The sequence below is a fragment of the Procambarus clarkii genome, chromosome 30, assembly GCF_040958095.1.
Source record: "Procambarus clarkii isolate CNS0578487 chromosome 30, FALCON_Pclarkii_2.0, whole genome shotgun sequence".
In the NCBI taxonomy this organism is placed as follows: Eukaryota; Metazoa; Arthropoda; class Malacostraca; order Decapoda; family Cambaridae; genus Procambarus; species Procambarus clarkii.
In genome coordinates this window covers 16,906,390-16,926,549 of record NC_091179.1, presented here as the reverse complement: position 1 = coordinate 16,926,549, position 20,160 = coordinate 16,906,390, and the positions used below count along the sequence as shown (strand labels likewise).

At 37.6% G+C, this 20,160-nt stretch overlaps 1 protein-coding gene across 4 annotated transcripts in view; it reads left to right on the top strand.

Moving 5' to 3' along the window:
* Positions 1–20,160, top strand: part of Gcn2 (eukaryotic translation initiation factor 2 alpha kinase Gcn2) — a 35,675-nt gene that overhangs the window by 6,329 nt on the left and 9,186 nt on the right. For 2 of the 4 annotated variants that reach the window (XM_045754049.2, XM_069333950.1), the window contains exons 5-17: positions 165–334; positions 1,330–1,449; positions 2,763–3,537; positions 4,865–5,038; positions 6,148–6,330; positions 6,941–7,108; positions 9,017–9,161; positions 11,873–12,011; positions 13,891–14,079; positions 14,917–16,153; positions 16,452–16,697; positions 16,946–17,100; positions 19,359–19,504. In XM_045754049.2, coding sequence (XP_045610005.1) covers positions 165–334; positions 1,330–1,449; positions 2,763–3,537; positions 4,865–5,038; positions 6,148–6,330; positions 6,941–7,108; positions 9,017–9,161; positions 11,873–12,011; positions 13,891–14,079; positions 14,917–16,153; positions 16,452–16,697; positions 16,946–17,100; positions 19,359–19,504 — 3,847 coding nt within the window. Of the gene's footprint in view, positions 1–164; positions 335–1,329; positions 1,450–2,753; positions 3,538–4,864; positions 5,039–6,147; positions 6,331–6,940; positions 7,109–9,016; positions 9,162–11,872; positions 12,012–13,890; positions 14,080–14,916; positions 16,154–16,451; positions 16,698–16,945; positions 17,101–19,358; positions 19,505–20,160 lie in introns of all 4 variants that reach the window. The other 2 variants (XM_045754045.2, XM_069333951.1) reach the window with 1 other exon arrangement.

Here is a 20,160-nt window from a genome sequence, read left to right as displayed (position 1 = left end):
CAAAACTTTTTTGGTGACAAAGTATTCCAAAATAAGTCATAATATTCTTATCACATGTATAAGTTCATTTTACATGCTCAGTCTTTTCTTTGTTCTTGTAAACATTGAGATTTTTTCTTTCTTTTTCTTTTTGATTAAATGACTGCAGTGTGCATTTCTTACAGAATTATCTTGGTGAACATGCGAGACCTTATAATGACTGTATATATGATGAGATGGTTGCTGAGCAGGAGTCTCGTAGGAAAGCAAGTGAAGAAGCCAAGAGAGAGATGCAAAGGCAGCAAGAGATCGAAGAAGAACAGCATCGGGCTGTCATGCAAGAGGAAATTGCTAGGTAAGAGTGTATAATATTATGCCTTGTTTAGTAGAGGTGTTGAAAGTGAATAAACTATTTAAAATACAGTATATGTACTGTACTGTATATATATTTTATCTGGCAGATGATAAGTCACAATAACATGGCTGAAGATTTTGTTGACCAACCAGAAAGGACAATGTTTCGGTCCGTCCTGGACCATTATCACACAAACGACTTGATAATGGTCCAGGATGGACCGAAACGTTGTCATTTCTCCGTCTTCTGATATGTGGTTTGGTCATTTTTTTTCTTTTAATCTTGTTGTAATCGAGTTCGAGTAATTGTTCTTTTAATCTTATAATCGAGAGTAACAACTCTCTTTGAATATTTGCTAACAGTATTATAGCTTTCAGTCTTCACATATTAAACATGCTTCCTTTTTATTTACTCTTGATCTGTTGTATCATGCGCTCCTCTAACTTACTCTCCCATGATGCTGGCTTCTTTCACTGTACTTTATTTTAACTTTTTTACTTTTTTTTCTACATCCTTTATTATCAGATCATCTAATACAGCCACACTAAGAAATCATCACCTCATGTTTCTCCATATTCTGTCATAATGGCGTCACACCCGTTGCATTCACTCTCATGTCTCTTCTGTACGTCTGAGCTTCGTTATTTTTATTAACATGCTTCAATTTACTAACATAAAATAGTACAAAATGTGTGATTTTAGAATTTAAATCTTTTTCCACATTTGCATAAGTTACATTAATAAGATCTTTACTGTTGTTATTTTTGTTTGTACCTGCCAGTCATTCTCCATTTTCTAATTGTAAAGATCTACCAGTAACCACATTCCTTATAGTGGTCTAATTTTGTTTCCTTCACATGGCTAAATCAACATATTGTTAGTCTATATTATGTTAAATTGGGTAAGAATTAGCTACTAAACTAGCATTGGTGTTGAAATAATGAAATTAGAGTACAGCAGGCATCAGAAAACATTTTATATATTTTTTTATTCAGAGTAAAAGAGGAATTAAAAGCAGAAGAGCTGCAGAGGAAAGAACAAAGATTTCGTCCATTCTGTTTGTCAGATAACAAGTCACATGGGTCTGATGGTTCAGACTCTTCAACTCACCGGCGGTAAGTTTTTATTTTGTTGAGAGATTGTGAAACTTTTTGATAGGATATTCGTTCTTTTATATATATATTCACTTTCTTATCCAACAGACTTTGAGACATTGTTTTGTTATGTATTGCTAATGCATCTATGCATCTTAGAGTTACTGACACGAGTTTACCACCATTTGTATAGTGCATAGGTGGCTGAATTGTTGGGTGTCCCACTATATCTTGTATCACGTGACTGTATGAAGTTCTTAGCATTTCTTTCCCCTCTTTCTCTTTCATCATTGTCTTCAGTGTCTGTTCTGGTGGTTGTCATTTTTGTATTGAAGGTTTGTGGCTTGGCATCTTGTGCCTAATACTGTACTGTCACCTCTTATCACTCTGCCTCAGAAGAGACAAGGTTGCTCCTAGTGTTCGGTGAAGATACTTCCTCGTCCCCATTTCACAAGTTATTTCAGGCCTTCTTTAACTTCCAGCTGGTTCATCCTCCTCCTGCTCCATCTCAGTCTCTCGATTGAGTGCTGGTGTTTCTGTCTTCCCCTTATTTCATGGTTGCCCCTTTGGCCTGGTATTTATTTTTTTTGGGGGGGGGGGGGTTGCTGGTGTCGTGTCTCGCATACCTCGGTGTCAGCAAAGTTTGGCATCGTGTGTTGACAGATGCCAGACCACAGCTACTGCACAAACTTTCAGGGTGCCTCCACCCAGTAAAATGAAAAATATTCACTTATTTTCATGTTTTCCTTACATTTTGCATACAAATTAATCATTCTAGAATTTTTTTTTTTTTGTGCGCATAGGCAGGAATGATCATTTTGCTATAGCCGCTGTTTAAGGGTTAAGGCGTTTACTCTGTGGCAGTGACCTGTGTCACATTACCTTCAGGTACCTAATAATTTTAGGTCGTTGTTTTCTTGTGCTTATGCTCTCTGGTGAGGGGTTTCTAGGCTTTGGGTTGATTTTTGATGCCCCAAGTTTCCCCTTACCTTATAGAGAAAGCCTGATTCTGGTCCCGACTCTTCCTAGGCAAAGGTGAGTCTCGGAGTACTGTTGCATCATCCTAAGGGTTGGCTGGATTAGGGCTTAACTCAGGTAGGTACTAAGGGCCCCCACCAGAAAAGAGGTGCTTCAATACAGTCAGTGCTTGATTTTGGCATCATTGCAGTTTTCTACTTTTATTATATATTTTATATTAAAATTGCTATATTGTATTTAATTTATTTTTAGATGGGGTTTATTTAACTGATAATACAAATAATATAATATAAAAGTTGTAGTGTTAAAATTCAATATTTAATTGTACCAAGCTACTTATTTTGAAGTTCTTTCAGGATAAAGAGTCGATCGTTGTCTGATGGTTCCTCAGAGCATGGATCAGGAGAGCTATCAAAAAAATCTGCCGAAGTGCACTTCCCTCGAGCAGGAAAGCAGGAACGTGTTGCAGTATTGATGGGATGTTTAAGCGAACGTAAAATTCAAGGCTGCCGTGTGTTAGAAGCACAAGATAAGGTGTCTTCGGAAAAATGTGTTATCTACATATGGCAAATTAGACTACAAAGAACTGGAAGGAGAGGAAATCATGTGAAAGTTGGACAAGAAAGCCAGATTGAAGAATTAATTGGGAAATTTTCTGGCTTGGAAAAGGAAATGAGTTCATTATTACGCCTCTCACATAATAATTTAGTTCATTACATGGGAATGAAAGTCAGTAATCATCCTAATGAAGGTATATCTGTCTCTGTTTTACAAGAATATGTGCAGGGAATGCCTATAAAATACTTCATGGAACTTAACATACCTATTCATCTTCCTCTCATCAAGCACATTACAGAAGGAACACTACATGCCCTGAACTATTTGCATCAAAATAACGTTGTACATAGAGATCTTAGAGACTCCTGTATATTTCTTAATGCACACTCTCGACAAGTTAAGATAGCAGATTATGGAGTGGAAAGAAGAATAGTTGAAGTTGTGCTAGAATTCATCGACATGGAAGTGCCATCAGCGTATCCATTATCTCCAGGACGAGGCGGCAAGAAGAATGATGTATATCGCCTTGGCCTAATAGTTCTCTCACTCTTCCTGGGTCAACGAGTTCAACAGGTAGGATGAGTTTTGTAGCATTTAATAAACAATAATAATAATAATAATAATTCATTGTGTCGGAGGACAGGCAGCCAGAGTGTATTTATACATGTTAGGCTTATATTGAGGTACTCCCAAGGTTAAATTACAGACCCCCACCCTCTTCAAGATGCATCACCATAACAAGCTGACTAACTCCTGGGTGCCTAGTTACTGCAAGGTGAACTGGATCATTAGACGATAGGAAATGCACCCAACCATTTCTGTCCTGCCGGGATTTGAACATGGAATTCTTGATTGTGAGTCGAGAATGAAACCGAATGTACTATTGGAACCTTGAAATGCAAATCGTTTGTAAAGTTATAATTAATATTCTTTTACCATCTCTTTTTTTTATGTAGCCTTTAGTTTTTTATGGCAATAGGCTGGTTTGTGTAAAATGCATTGTGCTTATTTACACATTACTTCATCTTCCTCTCATCAAGCACATCACAGAAGGAACACTACATGTCCTGAACTATTTTCATCAAAATAATTCCTTGTCCCGATTTACATGTGAGGCCGTAGGTAACCTTTCTGCCCATCATGGCAAAGAACTTTTCTAATGGCTTTGGCATAAAGTTTGGGAAGGAAAAATAGAGTTCTAGTTGCCACTGAGTGACTGCACACTATAAAATACCTGTACAAAAGAACAGATCTATCCATTCAACATCCCATTCAAGCTGTCATTGGAATTGCAGTGAAAACCGATATCATTACCAATGACCCAACTCTCGGATGAAATGAAATGAGTTAGGACATTTTGTTCTGGCCCACTGCTCGATGTACTGTATTTTAGCCACGTCCAAAGACGCAGTGGAATCTTGTTAAAGGGGAGCAGCTGCATGATGTGTCAGAAATAAGCTGGTAGTTTTCCTGTCTCATGCCACTCAAAGCCTGGCATGAAATGTCCTACAAAGGCCATTGGGATGAAGTGTAAAAAAAAAAACTACCAAGCTGCTAAATAAAATAAAGATCACTGGGGGGGATCTTTCTTGGGTTTGGGAATAAATATCATCTTGGCCATTTTAAAGGCTATGTGGATGTGGCCAGATACCAGCATAGCAATGAATATGTTAAGTAGGGAGTGCAGGAGAGTGCCTGGAAGGAGTTGGATCTGCTTTGCTTTGATCCCCGATGGTCATGGAGGCCTTGTTGTGGATGCTTTTTATGACTCCTCTCATCTCTACCAATGACTTTCATTTTTTGTTGCTTTTTAAAAAATGCACTTTTTTTTATAATACAATGGCAGTAGGGTTTCCTTACATTTATAAGTATAATTTAAATGCAGATTTTATTTCCGCAGATTGTACCAACTTTACCACCCGCTCTTAGTCCAGAATTACGAGACTTCATTCAGCGTTGCTTGGAACTTAGTGAACAGCAGAGATGGACAGCAGAATGCCTTCTGAAACATTCATTTATCTGTAGTTCACCAGATGAGCGAGAGAAATCTCCCGAGAAAGAACAAAGAAATGATGTAAGTTCTTCAGAGATCCTTCAAATAACAGTTTTCTATTATTGCTTGCAATAATCTAATAATAAAGCAAAGGAATTTTTGTTGCTGTAAGTTAAAGTTGCCAAGCAAGGTGATGTTTAGGGCAGGGTTTGTGAGGGGGGTTTTCTAAGCAGTATTCTATTATTGTAAGTTGATCTTTTAAACTGTTTAAGGATTTACATCTGATGATTTATATAAAAAGACAAATCACCACACTTAGATTTTCTATTTTGAGGATCAGCACGTCCACCATGTCATCAGTTGTGGTGTTTAGCAGCTCTGTGCAGCTGATTGTGTCTTGGATGTACAGGCTGACTCCACTCTGTAGCCTATGTTTTTTTATCACATCTGAAAAGATTGAATCCTGCTATCAATATTTCATTGTCATAGTAGTCCTTTGTGTGATTTTAAAAGCTGCATACATTAGATTTGCCTCATTTGGAAGATCAGTTATAAAGTGGACTTTGTTTTGGGTGTTTTGACGCTTTGTATGTTGGCAAAGAAGAAAGACGTTTTATTTGTAGAAGTGCTGGGTATTGTACTTAATGTTAATATCTGTGGTTGAGAGTATAATGTTTTGAGTTATTCTCTGGATCATATAAAGATATCTATGCAGTACCATCCTGAATAACATTTTGGATCGGAGAAATAGTGTGTTTATTAAATGCAAAGACCTCTTTGGATTTACTGTAAATGATTGATTAAATCCAAACAAAGTCTGGAAAAGATACAGGTTTAGCAGTGTTTGTGTGGTATTAGTGTGGAAGTATGTCTCAAAGTCCCTCACTGCCAGTCTACCTAGTTCCCATGTATGTTTACAATACATTTTTTTGCCTGTGTGGGTTTCCTTTAGCGCACATTAATTTGGCTAAATGGGATTGTATTTTGATGCAAACTACAAAATATGGGGCACATAATAAATTAACTAACTAAATGGGATTTCACTACGTATATTTTCACCTGAAAATCTTTTAATTGTGTTGAATGATTTGGAAATGTCCCTGAGGTCTATCTTTAATGCATTTTCAAGACTGGATTCTTGTATCAAAAAACATGCCTCTCTATTTATAACAAATAAATGTTCTTATCAGACCTCTACAGGCACCACTGACTCTCAAACAGAGGATGACGAGGAGTGTTCTGCAGCAGGAGTTGAATTGACCTCGGAGGTTTCTCTTCATCTGCCTTCCAACCTTAAAGGAAATTCCAGAGTAGATAAAGAATATGACTTTCTTAAATGTCTGGGGAGAGGAGGATTTGGCTATGTGTTTAAGGTAAACGTCTTATATACTGTATATATAAAAAGTCATTATTTGCACCTAATCATTTGCATGTGAAAAATAATTTTCAGTAGTATAGTATTGTATTCTAAAATGAAGATGGAAATTGTATGTAGTTTTCAGCTTACAATATTTAAATGCATAATTACAGAGTTCATATGAAAAGTTTTAAAAATTCAGTTATGTAATCTCAGAAGAGTTTGTCTCAGGCTGTTCAAACTATGGAAAATGTTTTTAATCTTTATTTGAGTAGGTATTTGTAATACAGTACTGTACTGTACTTTGTAGAGTCCCCTGATTCCTGGTTAATTTATAACATGTATTGTGCATTGCTCAAGCACTCTTCCCTTGTTATGCATTAGTATCTTCCAAGCAATATTGTTTATATAATTACAGATGATTAAATATTTTGCTTATTTTACATACCTAATTTAACTCATTTACTTAGCACAGGATTAAATTATAAGGGGCTAATACTATGAATTTAGTATATAAATTTGCATTATAAAATCTCAAGATGTATAATATGAGGGCCTTTCTGCTAAGGAAGAATTATGCAATCTATATTTTTTACAAATTATGAACATTAATTTACTTCTACCAGGTTCATAACAAAGTTGATGGTCAAAGTTATGCTTTGAAGAGAATACAGCTTGATCAACACGTTGAAATGGATAGAAACAAAATTAATCGTGAAGTGAAACTCCTCTCCTCTCTCAATCATGAGAATGTTGTACGCTATTACACCTCTTGGATTGATGAACTTACACAGGTAACACGGTTAATATTAATGCGAGTTGAGTAATATATGGCAGAGAAGCCACATCATTTTTGGCAAAATATAATCTTAAAATTGTGTTCGTATTGTCAGTTAAGTTTTTAATTGGTTTATCAACTAACACATTAAAACACAGTAGCACCAAAATGTTGGCATTGAGTGAATATGAAAACATTTATCCAAGCAGTGCAAAAGATTGCTTTGTAAACCTAGAACCTACATACCACACATTAGGATCTGGCATAGTCAGGGCAGGTCAGTATACTGTATTGCTCCTTGATGGGTGCCATGGCTAGTGGGGGGGGGAGGACACAGGAAAATGATGTTCATTGTCTCGCCTATATTCGTTATTTATTGTCTTTCCTGAAGCTTGTGTGATGGATGACCAGCTCTAGTCATCCACCACACCACCTGCCTTTGGAAGATTCCCTTAACATAAGCCACGTGGTCTAACCAGATTGTAAAATGCAGTCTCCTCCAAGTTTTGCCCTTCCTAATTGGAAATAGAGTTGAGATAGTGAGCCTGCCCTCTGAAGCACAGTGACTGACAGGCCCCTACCAAAGAGGCAGAAAGTTTCCGGTAAACACCATGACTGAAGTGAAGTCATAAGTGTTTGCACGCTCTGGCCTGTGGGTACAAGCTCAAAATTTCAATGCTGGCTGATGGTAACCTTTTTATGGTAACACTTGTTACTAAGGTATCTTCTCCAGAATGTGTGCAATAGTCTGCAACATATTAAAGGTTCCAGGAACAACCATTTCATGTTTTCTACATGCTGCTTTCTAAACCATTACGGGGTATGTTGTTGTCTATTGTGAACTGATATGGTACTCTTGAGTCAAGAATTCAGGAAGAGTTTGTGTGCCAGGAGGTTGTGACAGTCAGGTGACTCGTTAACACCATGGGTGAAAATCCAACCCAACACTTACTCTTTTCATGGCCTTCATCTGTCATAGCCTGCCCAAGTATATAGAGACAGTATGGTATAGGTTCCCAATACAGTAATGCCATATGGTTGTAATCTTCTCTGATGCTATTATAGTCAGATGTAGGGCACATACTCAAATCTATCATAACATTTTTTGTTCAAGTGTAACAAGGGAAAGGCACGATCTGTAGCCGGCCTTCCCAAGAAGGCTCAAACTATTCTGGCCCTTTGGGCAGTTTTCATTACTATGGAATACATATAGTGTACTGTGTTCGTTATTGATGCTCTAGATAGCCTTACTGATACCAGGGGAATGGTGGTCTATTTCATTGACTCACAATCGAGGGTCCTGGGCTCAAAATCCCAGACAGGACCGAGATGATGCCTGGGCATGTTTCCTTTCACCTGATGGCCTGTTCACCTAGCAGTAAATAGTTACCCCTGGGAGTTAAAAAAGTTGTTGTACATTATATCCTGGGGTAGATTAGTTGTTCCTTTGGGAAAACCTTGAAAGCCTAAGTACTGTACTGGCTTCCTGTCCCCCAACACATGTCCCAACATATGTATTAATATGTCCCCAACAATAGAAAAGCATACCATTGGCTGCAGTCATTTGTCCAATGGTGGCCATACTCCATTATGCCTGACTAGCTGAGCAACTGCACATCATTATGTACACCATTTTATATAGCACACTATTGTTACGGTAATTTGGTCAGAATTTGCTGTCCTGTCATATCGAAAAATTGTTAAAATTCGTCTCTGCTATCTCCATAAAATTGCAACTTGATCACCGTCTAATAGAGTACGGAATAAAGTATGATAGCTTTACTGATGAAGAGATGTATTTTTCTAATTCTTGGATTCAGAACTGTACAAAAATATAAAGTTTGAATATTGTTTACTATTACAGGAAACATGTTTATTATCATGTTATAAGCACTGTACATTATTCAGCAATATTTACCCACAGGAAGTTGAAGAAAGCACCAGTGTGGAAGAAGATACAACGGAATCAACAGCTTCACTAGGTGTAGAAATTACAAATAGCTCAAAAGTGTGCCCCAGTTTTAGTGAAAGTTCAGCAAATTCAAAGAAAGATGAGCATGAGCAATCAGGTTGGTTATTAGCAAGGCAATTTCTTACTGAATACAAATGAAAAAGAAAGATGTTCGTTTGTTGTGTGCACTTCAGTTTTATCATTTATCCCTTTCACTGCTGCATTTTAAAAATACCATAGACAGCAAATAATTTTGTTGTGTTCGGTAATGCTACTGTAAAGGCGTAAAACAGTTGTTGCTCCTTGAAAGTTTTCAATTGCCTGGACATTGTCATACTATTTGTAACAATAGACCTTATATTTATGCCTCAGGGCACATAGGGTAAGGTTGCTTAACACTATTTTGTCATTCAAAGTAGACAAAATATATATAACTACTGTATTACATTATTGAAAAAATCTGTTGTATGAATTGAAAGGGAAGACATCAATCTGTGCAATAAATCCAGTGAAATACTGTGTATAACTAGTGACTATATAATATACAATACTTTATCTACTATGTAACCATCTTACTATGAGTATAATAATATTATTTTTATTATTATTCTACTTTAAACCTTGGATGCTCTTTGTTCCCACCCTTTGTTCCGTCTTTTCCGAGCTTGCCTTAGTGGTATTGACTTAATGGAAGGCAGTGGCCCTTCTAACCTTGTTTACAGTTAGGCTGCTGCCCATTGGTCATGTGGGGGATTGTGTGGACAAGTTGGTAATGGTACTTACAGTGCTAATTAGCATTCCTTGTGGTGTTAATTAACATCTGCAAAGGGTGTTGAGGGGTATTGCTCTCTGTTTCATGTGTTGCAGTTGGCTAATATCTCAGTGCTGTCTAAAGCTACACACACACAAATACTCACACCATTGTCTCTTGCCCACGTTTTTATCTTTGATAAAGCCATTTTCAAAGATCCTCATCAGGGTTTGGGGGAAGGGGGCTGAAGAAAAGTCTTGTGAGCCAGCAGAATGACATTCTCTTGGTGATCTTAATGGCTCCTGACTTAGGTAACATCTGTGCGAAATCTCAGAAAATGGAGTCTCACTATGCATAACCCCCTATTTTTGTTTTGTTAATTCAATGTTCTTAGCTTGGTAGGAAACTAAAATGATTATAGCTCAGAAATCGTTCTTTGAGTAATCACGAAAGCATCTTTCTGGGCAGAATCATTTGGCTGCCCTCTGTCCTCCCTTTTTCTAATATGCACAGATTTAGTTTTCTTGAATCAGGGAAAATGTGAGATTGCCTGGGTGTTGAAACCCTGGGATGTTAATGGTGCAGCCACTTGGTGACCATTAGTGGGACTAGCCAGTCAAACCAACAAGCATTTAGCAAGAGCCCACTGTTGGGCTGTCATTTCTGAATCTAAAGGGGAGGGGGGGGGGTTATGTAAGGCTTTGAATTTTGATGAATGCATCTCTCGATCATTCTGGGATGAATTTTAGTTTTTCTTAAGTGTCTCCCTATTACCTATTAGGATCCTGGAGAGATACCTGCTGGATACCAGCTGGATGGGGTTCTGAGAGTTTTTCTACTCCCCAAGCCCAGCCCAAGACCCAGGCTTGACTTGTGAGAGCTTGGTCCAACAGGCTGTAGTGGAGTGGCCCACAGGCCCACATATCCACCACAGCCCAGTTGGTCTGACATTTCTTGAAGAAAACTATCTAGTTTTCTTTTGAAGATGTCCATGTTTGTTCCAGCACTTGAAAATTCTGTGGTGCCAGAATGAGGTCCTGCTTAATGGGACATGATTTGTTCATATTACACAGCAGTCTTGTCTCGGGGAGCCGGTCGGCCGAGCGGGGGAGCCGGTCGGCCGAGCGGACAGCACACTGGACTTGTGATTCTGTGGTCCTGGGTTCGATCCCAGGCGCCGGCGAGAAACATTGGGCACAGTTTCTTTCACCCTATGCCCCTGTTACCTAGCAGTAAAATAGGTACCTGGGTGTTAGTCAGCTGTCACGGGCTGCTTCCTGGGGGTGGAGGCCTGATCGAGGACCGGGCCGCGGGGACACTAAAAAGCCCCGAAATCATCTCAAGATAACCTCAGGGTAACTGAATAATGCTGCTCAAAGAGGTGCTTCTCATGATTACTCAAAGCCTTACTTAATTTTCAAGGTTTGGAATCGGAATACAGTACTATATAGTAATTTTAAATATTAAGTAGTGTAAGTAATCAAATGTTGCATGGATTTAAAGGTATTATTTTCCCCAAACACATTAAAGTAATAAGTTTGATCGGTAGCTTTAAATGAATTGTAAAATACGCATTCATTAGTTTTCAAAGGGGGTAGACAGGGGTAATTGCTTTTCATTTATGTGGAGAGACTTCGGAGGTAATAAAGGTCTTTGAATAATGAAAAACTAAGTAGTGGTTATGGTTTACAGCCAACATTTTCCATATCTTAGAATTTAATCATATTGGCAGGGATAATTCTGTAATGCTGCACATTTGGAACAGCTAGTTGATCTGTATATGCTAAAGGATTTTCACCAAAACTTAAATTATTTATGAATGTTGAGTGATTTGAATCCTTTGTTTTATGATGAAACATATCAGATCATTACACTGAACTTCATATGTGCCAGTAGGCCTTCTGCAGTTAAATAAATTCTGATGTGGGTAATTTCATGAGTCCCTTAAGTTTTATAAACCAGTTATTAAAAGTGTATTATGATTCCTGGCTAATGGGATAGGCATCAAGTCTTCAGTGGGTGCCATACAAGTCCACAAATTTTCTTTGATTAATCATGCTCTTTTAATATTGTTTTAGGCCAACAAGATGAAACTGATTGGAGCATCATTTTCAATACAAATTCAAACCATCCAGGCTTTGCTACGTCAGCAGACTTCGATGAAGAGAGTGACGACGATGATGATGATGATGATCACTGGCTAATGGGTAGTCTGAGGTATGTTCAGTACCTAAGTACAGTATTCATATATAGTAACTGTAATATGTAAATGAAATCATAGCACTATTCTACTTCATGTCAAAGTTAGGCATATAATCATATCATGACAAACAAGATAACATAAACAGACAATGAGTCACAATAACGGGGCTTAAAGATGCGAAGAATAAACCACACACGAGAAAATAAGAGGACGACGACGTTTCGGTCCGTCCTGGACCATTATTGAGTCGATTGTGATGAGACAAGTGAGGCACAAGCATTAAGTATGGCAAGAGAGAGAGGTGAGGAGGAGGAAATCTTAAAGGAAGGTAAGAGCAAGACGAAAGGTACGGATGGAATAGGTGTAATAAATGGGTGTAAGGGGGTAATAATAGGAGTAAGAATGGAAAGGTAAGAAAGAGAAAAAGGATGCGTGTGTGCATTTAGTCTTTATTTTCTGGTGTGTGGTTTAGTCTTTAAACTGCTTATTTTCTGGTGTGTGGTTTAGTCTTCAAGGTAACATAAACCACTCAGAGAAATAATATTATAGAATGTAGTACATATTAATAAGTGGCACAAAAACTGGACTTCATTTGATATGGACTTATCTATTAACTCAAAATGACTCTACATTATTGTACATATAGGATGAAATAAAATTAGTGGCTTCGGTGAACTGTTAAATGTAGTAAATCCCCCATGAAACTTGCAATGCCTTCCAAAACATTTTCCAGCTTTTGCCATTTTGTCGAGTCTGCTCTCTGCTGACTATCAGTATCACACGAGATACTGATCCCCTGCCCTAGAATATCAGATGTTTACCTATTTTGAAACTGGATATTTACTCTAATAACCTTCATTTTGTAGAAAATATAAAGGAGTCTACTTTACATTAACAAACTATTTATAGATAACCTGTTGGTTATAATTTATTTTATTTTATTTCAATATTAATATTATGATGGTGATGATATTATAATACTGTATATAAGTTGTGTGTTTTGTAGTGTGTTGTAGTCCCTGGAGGACTCCCGGTCCTCCTCTGTGAGGGCCTGCAGGGCCCTCAGCGAGGCTACCAGCCTGCTGCAGGAGTAGTTTTGGGGGCAGCTCTTCATGTTCATGTCTGCATACATGAGCTCGTGCCTCTGGCGCCTAACAACCAGCTGCTCTGAGTAGATGGGATTCGACAGTCTGGGAAGGCAGCTCATCTAGGGGAAGGAAAACTGTGACTTCAAACCTCTGCTGCCTCGCAGCCATACCCACTTTTGGGATAGGCTTCAGGAGTCAACCTCGAGGAAAAATCCGGAGATGGAGCCCCTATGGTAGCTCGTTGTTGACTTCAACCTCATTCTAGCAGCTCCTGAGATGGCGCTGGAACAAGTGTATTGGCATTTGCCTTTCCTTTGGACAATTTCAGCATCGCGGAGAGGGAGGACTCGCTGCATTGGTAACAGCTTCTCCTCCATATCGACCTACCCTGGCTTTGCGCCCTGGAGAGGACACTTCTGCCTCGACAACCCGAGCACAACTCCATAGTCTCCCGTGACTGCAGGATGCCTACTATAGATTGCAACAGATAGGCAAGAAGAGGGGGGTCCTACTTGGCTAAGCGGAAGGTTTGATGAACATGCAGCCTGCCCAGCAAACAGCTGATCATATGATTTGCCGTATATTAAGACCATAACAATAACTGCATTTACAGGTGAATGACATGAAACTGGTAACAATTTGTCATATAACAAACTAAACCAAGCCCTTTTTCCCCTTGCAGAATTCTGAGCATAAAAGAAACTATTATAGTTGCTTTGAAATTTTCTTTCTTTTTTTATATACATTTTCATTTAGTATTGCGCTTGCTTGTTTACCATTTATAACCAAGATGACATTTATTCAGGCCTTTGATGAAGGAAGAGGATGAAGATTCGGACAACGTCGAGTTTATGTATTCAAAGCAATTAGAAGACGAAACAGACAATGCATTGGACAATAATGTTCGAGCACAGTCTATGACTCCCTCTGCCACACAAAAAAAGCTGCAGTTCCTCTACATCCAGATGCAGCTGTGCGAGAATAACACTTTAAGGTACAATTTTATCTACTTAAATTTTAACTTTCTCATAAATGCTCTTAATGCCTAACAAAGGGCGATCAAAGCCAATTCTTATGTTTAAGGTCGTGGGAAAATAACCATCACAAACTTTGCAGTCACAATTTTCATATCACCTGTTATGAACCTATATAAATTAGAGACCTATACAGAGCTATAAATATAAATTAGAGACCTATAAACACCTATATAAATTAAACACTACCATTTAAGCTAAATACATCCACACACACACATATATTTTATTGTTTCTTGTCATTAACATGTATAAGCTGGTGTCACTCATACTTAACATAGTCAATGAATTAATTTGTTCTAGCTCATTATGTCACATACATGCAAAATAGTATTCATTTATTCCCCATATTTGCAACATGTCAGTCACAATATTGTTAGTGTGTACAGCCTTTGCAGTGTTCATTCTTGATACGCAGATATACACACGGGTTAAAGTATATACAGTGGAACTCACATGGGCATGAAATTCTCCATAAACTGAATTTGTATTTTAGATTTTTGCCTGTTAAAGCACATTCAGCCTCATATCAAATACGTATTTCAGTTTTTATGCATGAAGTGTCTGCTTCCTTATTATGCTTGCCTTGTTTACGTCGACTCATAGTGGATGAGCACCAATGTGAAATCTTTTTACGTTGTAATGTACCTTAATAATTATTAATCAATAAAGCATTTAATATGATGATTATATTGTGTTGATTTGTTTTCAAAGAAGGTATTAAAGTATGTATCTTTATATATACAGATATTTCCCTTTGAGCATTTGTATTATATTATTTTCCCTTCCTCTTACAGGCAAGCAATTAATAATGGACTGCATATAGATAGTGACCGTACGTGGCGATTGTTCCGGGAGATGGTCAACGGGTTGGACTACATTCACGCACAAGGTCTTATTCATCGTGATCTCAAACCAGGAAATGTGTTTATTGACTCGGCTGACCACGTGAAGATTGGTGACTTTGGTCTTGCAAGAGCTGCTGTCAAAGCAAAGACAACAGGTGGCATGATGTCAAAGGTAGACGTAGAAGAAAGTAGTGCTCTGACAGGTCAGGTTGGCACAACATTTTATATTGCCCCCGAGGTTACCAATGCCAAGGGAAAAGTAAGTTATACGAGTAAAGTAGACATCTATAGTCTTGGAGTCATCTTCTTTGAAATGATTTACCCGCCACTCACAACTGGCATGGAAAGAGTTAAAGTTCTTTCAGATATTAGGAGACCAGAAATAAGACTTCCTGATGATTTACCCGAAAGAAAATATACTTCTTGTGCCGAGCTAATATCCTGGTTGCTTCAGCACGATCCACATTTAAGACCAAGCACAAAGGACATATTGAAATCACCTCTTTTGCCACCCCTTACAGCTGAAGAAAAGAAGTTCGTAGAAACACTAGAAGAAAGATTGAAAAATGTTAGGTCATCTAACTACCAAGAAATTCTGAACTTGCTATTCAAGCCTTCAGCACGACCAGAATTGGAAGCAACCTTTGAAGTAAACCGCGAAGATACTTCAAATTACTGGGATTACTGGAAGCGTGATTACTTACAGTCACTCTTTGTAGCAATATTCAAAGTCCATGGGGGAATATGGATACCTACTTCTTTTTATATACCCAAAGGTTCATTTTACAATGACAAAGATAACTTGGTATCACTCATGGCACAGAAAGGGGAGCTCATATCTGCACAATTTGAATTAAGATATCCCTTTGCTCGATTTATTGCTCGTAGTAAGATCAAGTTTATGAGAAGATACTGCATTGATCGTGTCCAGCGTGCTTGTAAGGTATCTGGAATCCATCCTAAAGAGTTTTATGAATGCGCATTTGACATTGTCTCTTCAAAGAGAGAACTACCAGAATCTTTAGCAAGAATCATGCTTGTTGCTCATGATATAATACAACAGATTGTTCTGAGAAGTAGCGAATTTGTTTACATCCGTGTGGGTCACATGGATCTAGTTCACGTGATCCTGAGTTACTGTGGAATTGATGAAGAGTTGCATCCAAAGATCATCTCACTTCTAAAGGTAATGTTGTAAGACCTGTTTGAAATATGAATATTAAATACTATACTAAACAGCAGTATAATATTTCATAAAAATTTGTTGGGTATGTAATTTAGTCCTGTATCCTGGAACAGTAATGAAGTATTTACCGTAATTGCTGTGTTATCTTTCACTTTTGAATGTTTATGGTTGAAAATACTCCATACACTCAAAACAGACATATGTACAGAATGAAACAAATTGTTGATATGGGAAAGAAATTAACATAACAATTAACATGGTTAACTGTTTATGAAATATTTTATGTTTTCACTTGCAGGAATGGAATGCCAAGCGAATGAATATTGAACTGTTTATTGATTACCTCTATGACCTTGAAGTGGAAAAGTCTTCAGCCGAGTCACTGAAAGGGTTCCTTTACATAGAAGGGCCATTAGAAGAGATTATATCAAGTCTTCAAAGTAAAGGGTTAAGTTCACGCCGCAAGATTCTTGCATCAACTGTTAAACAGGTGCTGGCTGACTTGTTGGAGATTAATGAGGCTTCTCATATCATTGGTGTCAAGGTACAGTATACTCATTTCTGAGTCTTATGTTTTTTTTATTTTCAAGTTTTTTCTTTTGTTCTGTGATGTTATAAATAATGTAAATAAAAATCCTGATTAAAGATAAGTAATAACGAAGGTGAATATTCAAATACAGTTGCGTTGAATCATAAAAATTTCCTAATCATGTGTAATCAGTTTTTTGTGAGTATGTATATCATGCTGTATAGGATATTTACAAGCCAGTATTTAATATTAATCTTTTCTAGTTTGACATCAGACTACAGCCTCTCATGGTAGCTGATGCGAATCTGTATTCTGGCTTCATGTGCCAGTTTCTGATGGACGTACCTAGGAAAGGGCGTATCATTCGGGACCTTCTAGCTCAAGGGGGCTCATATGAACATCTGATACTTCAACACAGGTAAAACAGAAAAAAAAGTTGTTGGCTTATTACCTCGTACTTCTTTTAGTCACTCTACTGTGCGTTAGCTTAATACTGTATGACAAGCCCCAATGTAGGACAGAAAACAGGAGATGCTTTTTCACCCATAGGGTTGTAAACCCATGGAACCACCTTCCTGCTGAAGCCATAAACATCAAAACTCTGCTGGATTCTAAAATACTGTACAGATAGAAAAGATCATCAGGGCAAATGGAGGGGAGGGGGGGGACTTTGACAAGCCACCAGCTTCCTGTCCTCATTGAGGGCACTAGTATTAGTGGCCCTCAGGTAAAATTCAGGTAGGTCCCTCTGTGCACATAAAATAAATTAGTCCCCCAATTTTTTGTTTCTTTTTAATATTGTTAAAATGCATTCCCTGATCATGGAAATATAAACAAAAATATTGTATGTGATATATTTTGGCCATGGTGGAGAGGGGAAGTTGAGAAATTTATGGTGATTAAGTGAGTACTTGCCCGGTGACAATGGCCCCAGCAGGTCCGTGACCGCGGGAGTTGCCACAAATATAATTTTACATAATTATTTCAATGTCTCTGAATGTTTTTTTTCCATAACATTTTTCAGGTGTGTATAACTTGAGAAATTTATATAAACAAATGTGTGGAACATCACTATGCTCGAAAATATGGTGCACATATCTTAATCTCACACTTTATATTATCAAAACCACAAAACTCGGTGTTCTTTATGCTATTGCATTATATTCACACGCCATAATATTTATGCACCATTATGAACTACTAACCATTTCTGGTGAAAGTAATAATATTATAACCGGTTATCAAAATTCAACGTAGTCTCGCATTGTTATAATGTATGAAGTTGCAACAGAACGCACTGAATATATCATATTTTCTTCATATTGTAAATGTTTTTACCACAATTTTTTAAAGTGTAATGATGCATTGGGCTGTCAGTAATATTGTTTGTATCACAGAACATGAAGAATATTGGTACAGTACTCACATATATATAGTATTTGTGTCATGTACTAATACCGGTTCAAATATTACATTCTTTGAACAATGAAACATACAGTTTTTGCTGTTATTACACAATATAAACATATTGTATATATATATATCAACATTTTCATGCACCACAACGAACCAGTAAACAGTTTTGGAGAGTGGTGATGATGAAATCAAAACAGAGCAGGGAGCCACATAATACAAGCAGACGATACCCCAGCAGATGTCACCTGATGCTTGAAAATGCTTCCAAATATACTATGCACATCACTAAGACTGGCAACAGAACTGCTATTATTATCACATTGCTCTCACTAAATCCTGAATATGAATCCATTTCCATAAGGCTATTTTGTATTGTAAAGGAGCATGATATCCTTTCATGATGCTCAGATGCACCAAATAATGGCAAAGTGCTGTTTCTCTCTTGCCTCATGCTGTGAACATCATAACTAGCATTGTGTTCACTGATGTCTGAATGTTGCACATAGTCTTTATCACAGGATCATCTATGACACCATCATTGCAAAATAATTGTAGTCACTTTATTCATCATTATTAAGTGGTGGTGTAGCGCTGACCTGCACATCTGTGCTGTGGGCTCCAGCTGCATGTGCCAGCCTTGGTCACTCTGGCAGTACCGAGACTCTCGCTACCAGGAGTCATGCAGACTATTTTTTTTTTTCAAGATGGCGCCTGTTTACCAGTCTTGAGGAACAGGATGTGAGCCCATGTACCTTGGAAGTTCTCAATCTTATGATATACATATCATAAGATCATTCCTGCATCACTCCTGCCAGGAGTGATGCAGACTCTTTACCTGTCCTCATAGCTCGGTATTCTCATTTCTGGTACTGTACTAATTGTGTGGCAGACTTTAGTATAAGTCAGAGGTCTGGCTTTGAGTATACAGTACTGTATATGAAAAGCTTTCTGAAGAATGAGAGTATTTCAGTGAGCCATCTAGAGGTCATTTTGGGCTTTAATAAATATTCTTCATTGTCTTCTTTGCACCGGTATGACTCGACAGGAACATTTGAAAAAATCCGTATTGTGCTGGTGCATACTGTCCACCATACCCTGAATGCATGGTAATGTTCATGCAACCAGCAAGGCATTGCTTTAGGAAGCAACTGACTATTTTACTCAAATTTTTAAGCCTTCAGAATTTTATTTATGCTCTTTAATTTCAATAGATTTCTCATAATTTTAGCAATGATCATAAAATGACTGCTTATTTATTAGGAAAAAACTTGTGTCAACAAAGAAGAATGGAGAACAACCCACTGCTGTAGGAATAAGTCTGTTTTTGGACAAGTTTTATAGTTGCATCGATGATGTTACTAAACTTATGGCTACTGGTCGAGGAGATATATCCCAGATTGTGGCTGGTGAGTATGCATCAACGATATTTGATTGTTTATCTTAGACATTTATATTTGTAAGTACATTGACAATACCAGAGTTTACAAAACCACATCAGCATTTACTCAATGTTAATTCTTAAGTGATGTAGTAACTTGAGGCTAAAATTAATAGTGAAATAAGAAAATGTACCTCCAGACGATGAGTAGCAATAATGTGGCTGAAGATATAATGGCGAAACCACACATCAGAAAATGGAGAAACGACAATGTTTCGGTCCATCCTGGACTGAAACGTCCTCACTTCTTGATAATATCTTGACTTGATAATGGACTGAAACATCATCGTTTCTTCATCTCCTAATGTGTGGTTTGGTCATCAAATGTACCTCCATTCTGGGCTTTGAGGCTGAGGAGAGTTTGGTTCTTCAAGTTTTAATTTGTGCTTATATACAGTACTGTCAATTTAAATAATAATATATATTAATATCATAATCAGATCATAGTATTCATGGAGACCATGAAGCTTTTGCACAGTTATGCAAAATTTGGAATCTAAATAGGAAAAAATAGGGTGTTAGGGGAAATAAATCGCTCCTTGACGCAGTCCCTCGGTTATTTTCCTTGATCAGAGGTTACAGGTCTGCCCAGGACACAATTTAATTTATTGACCTATTTCCTAA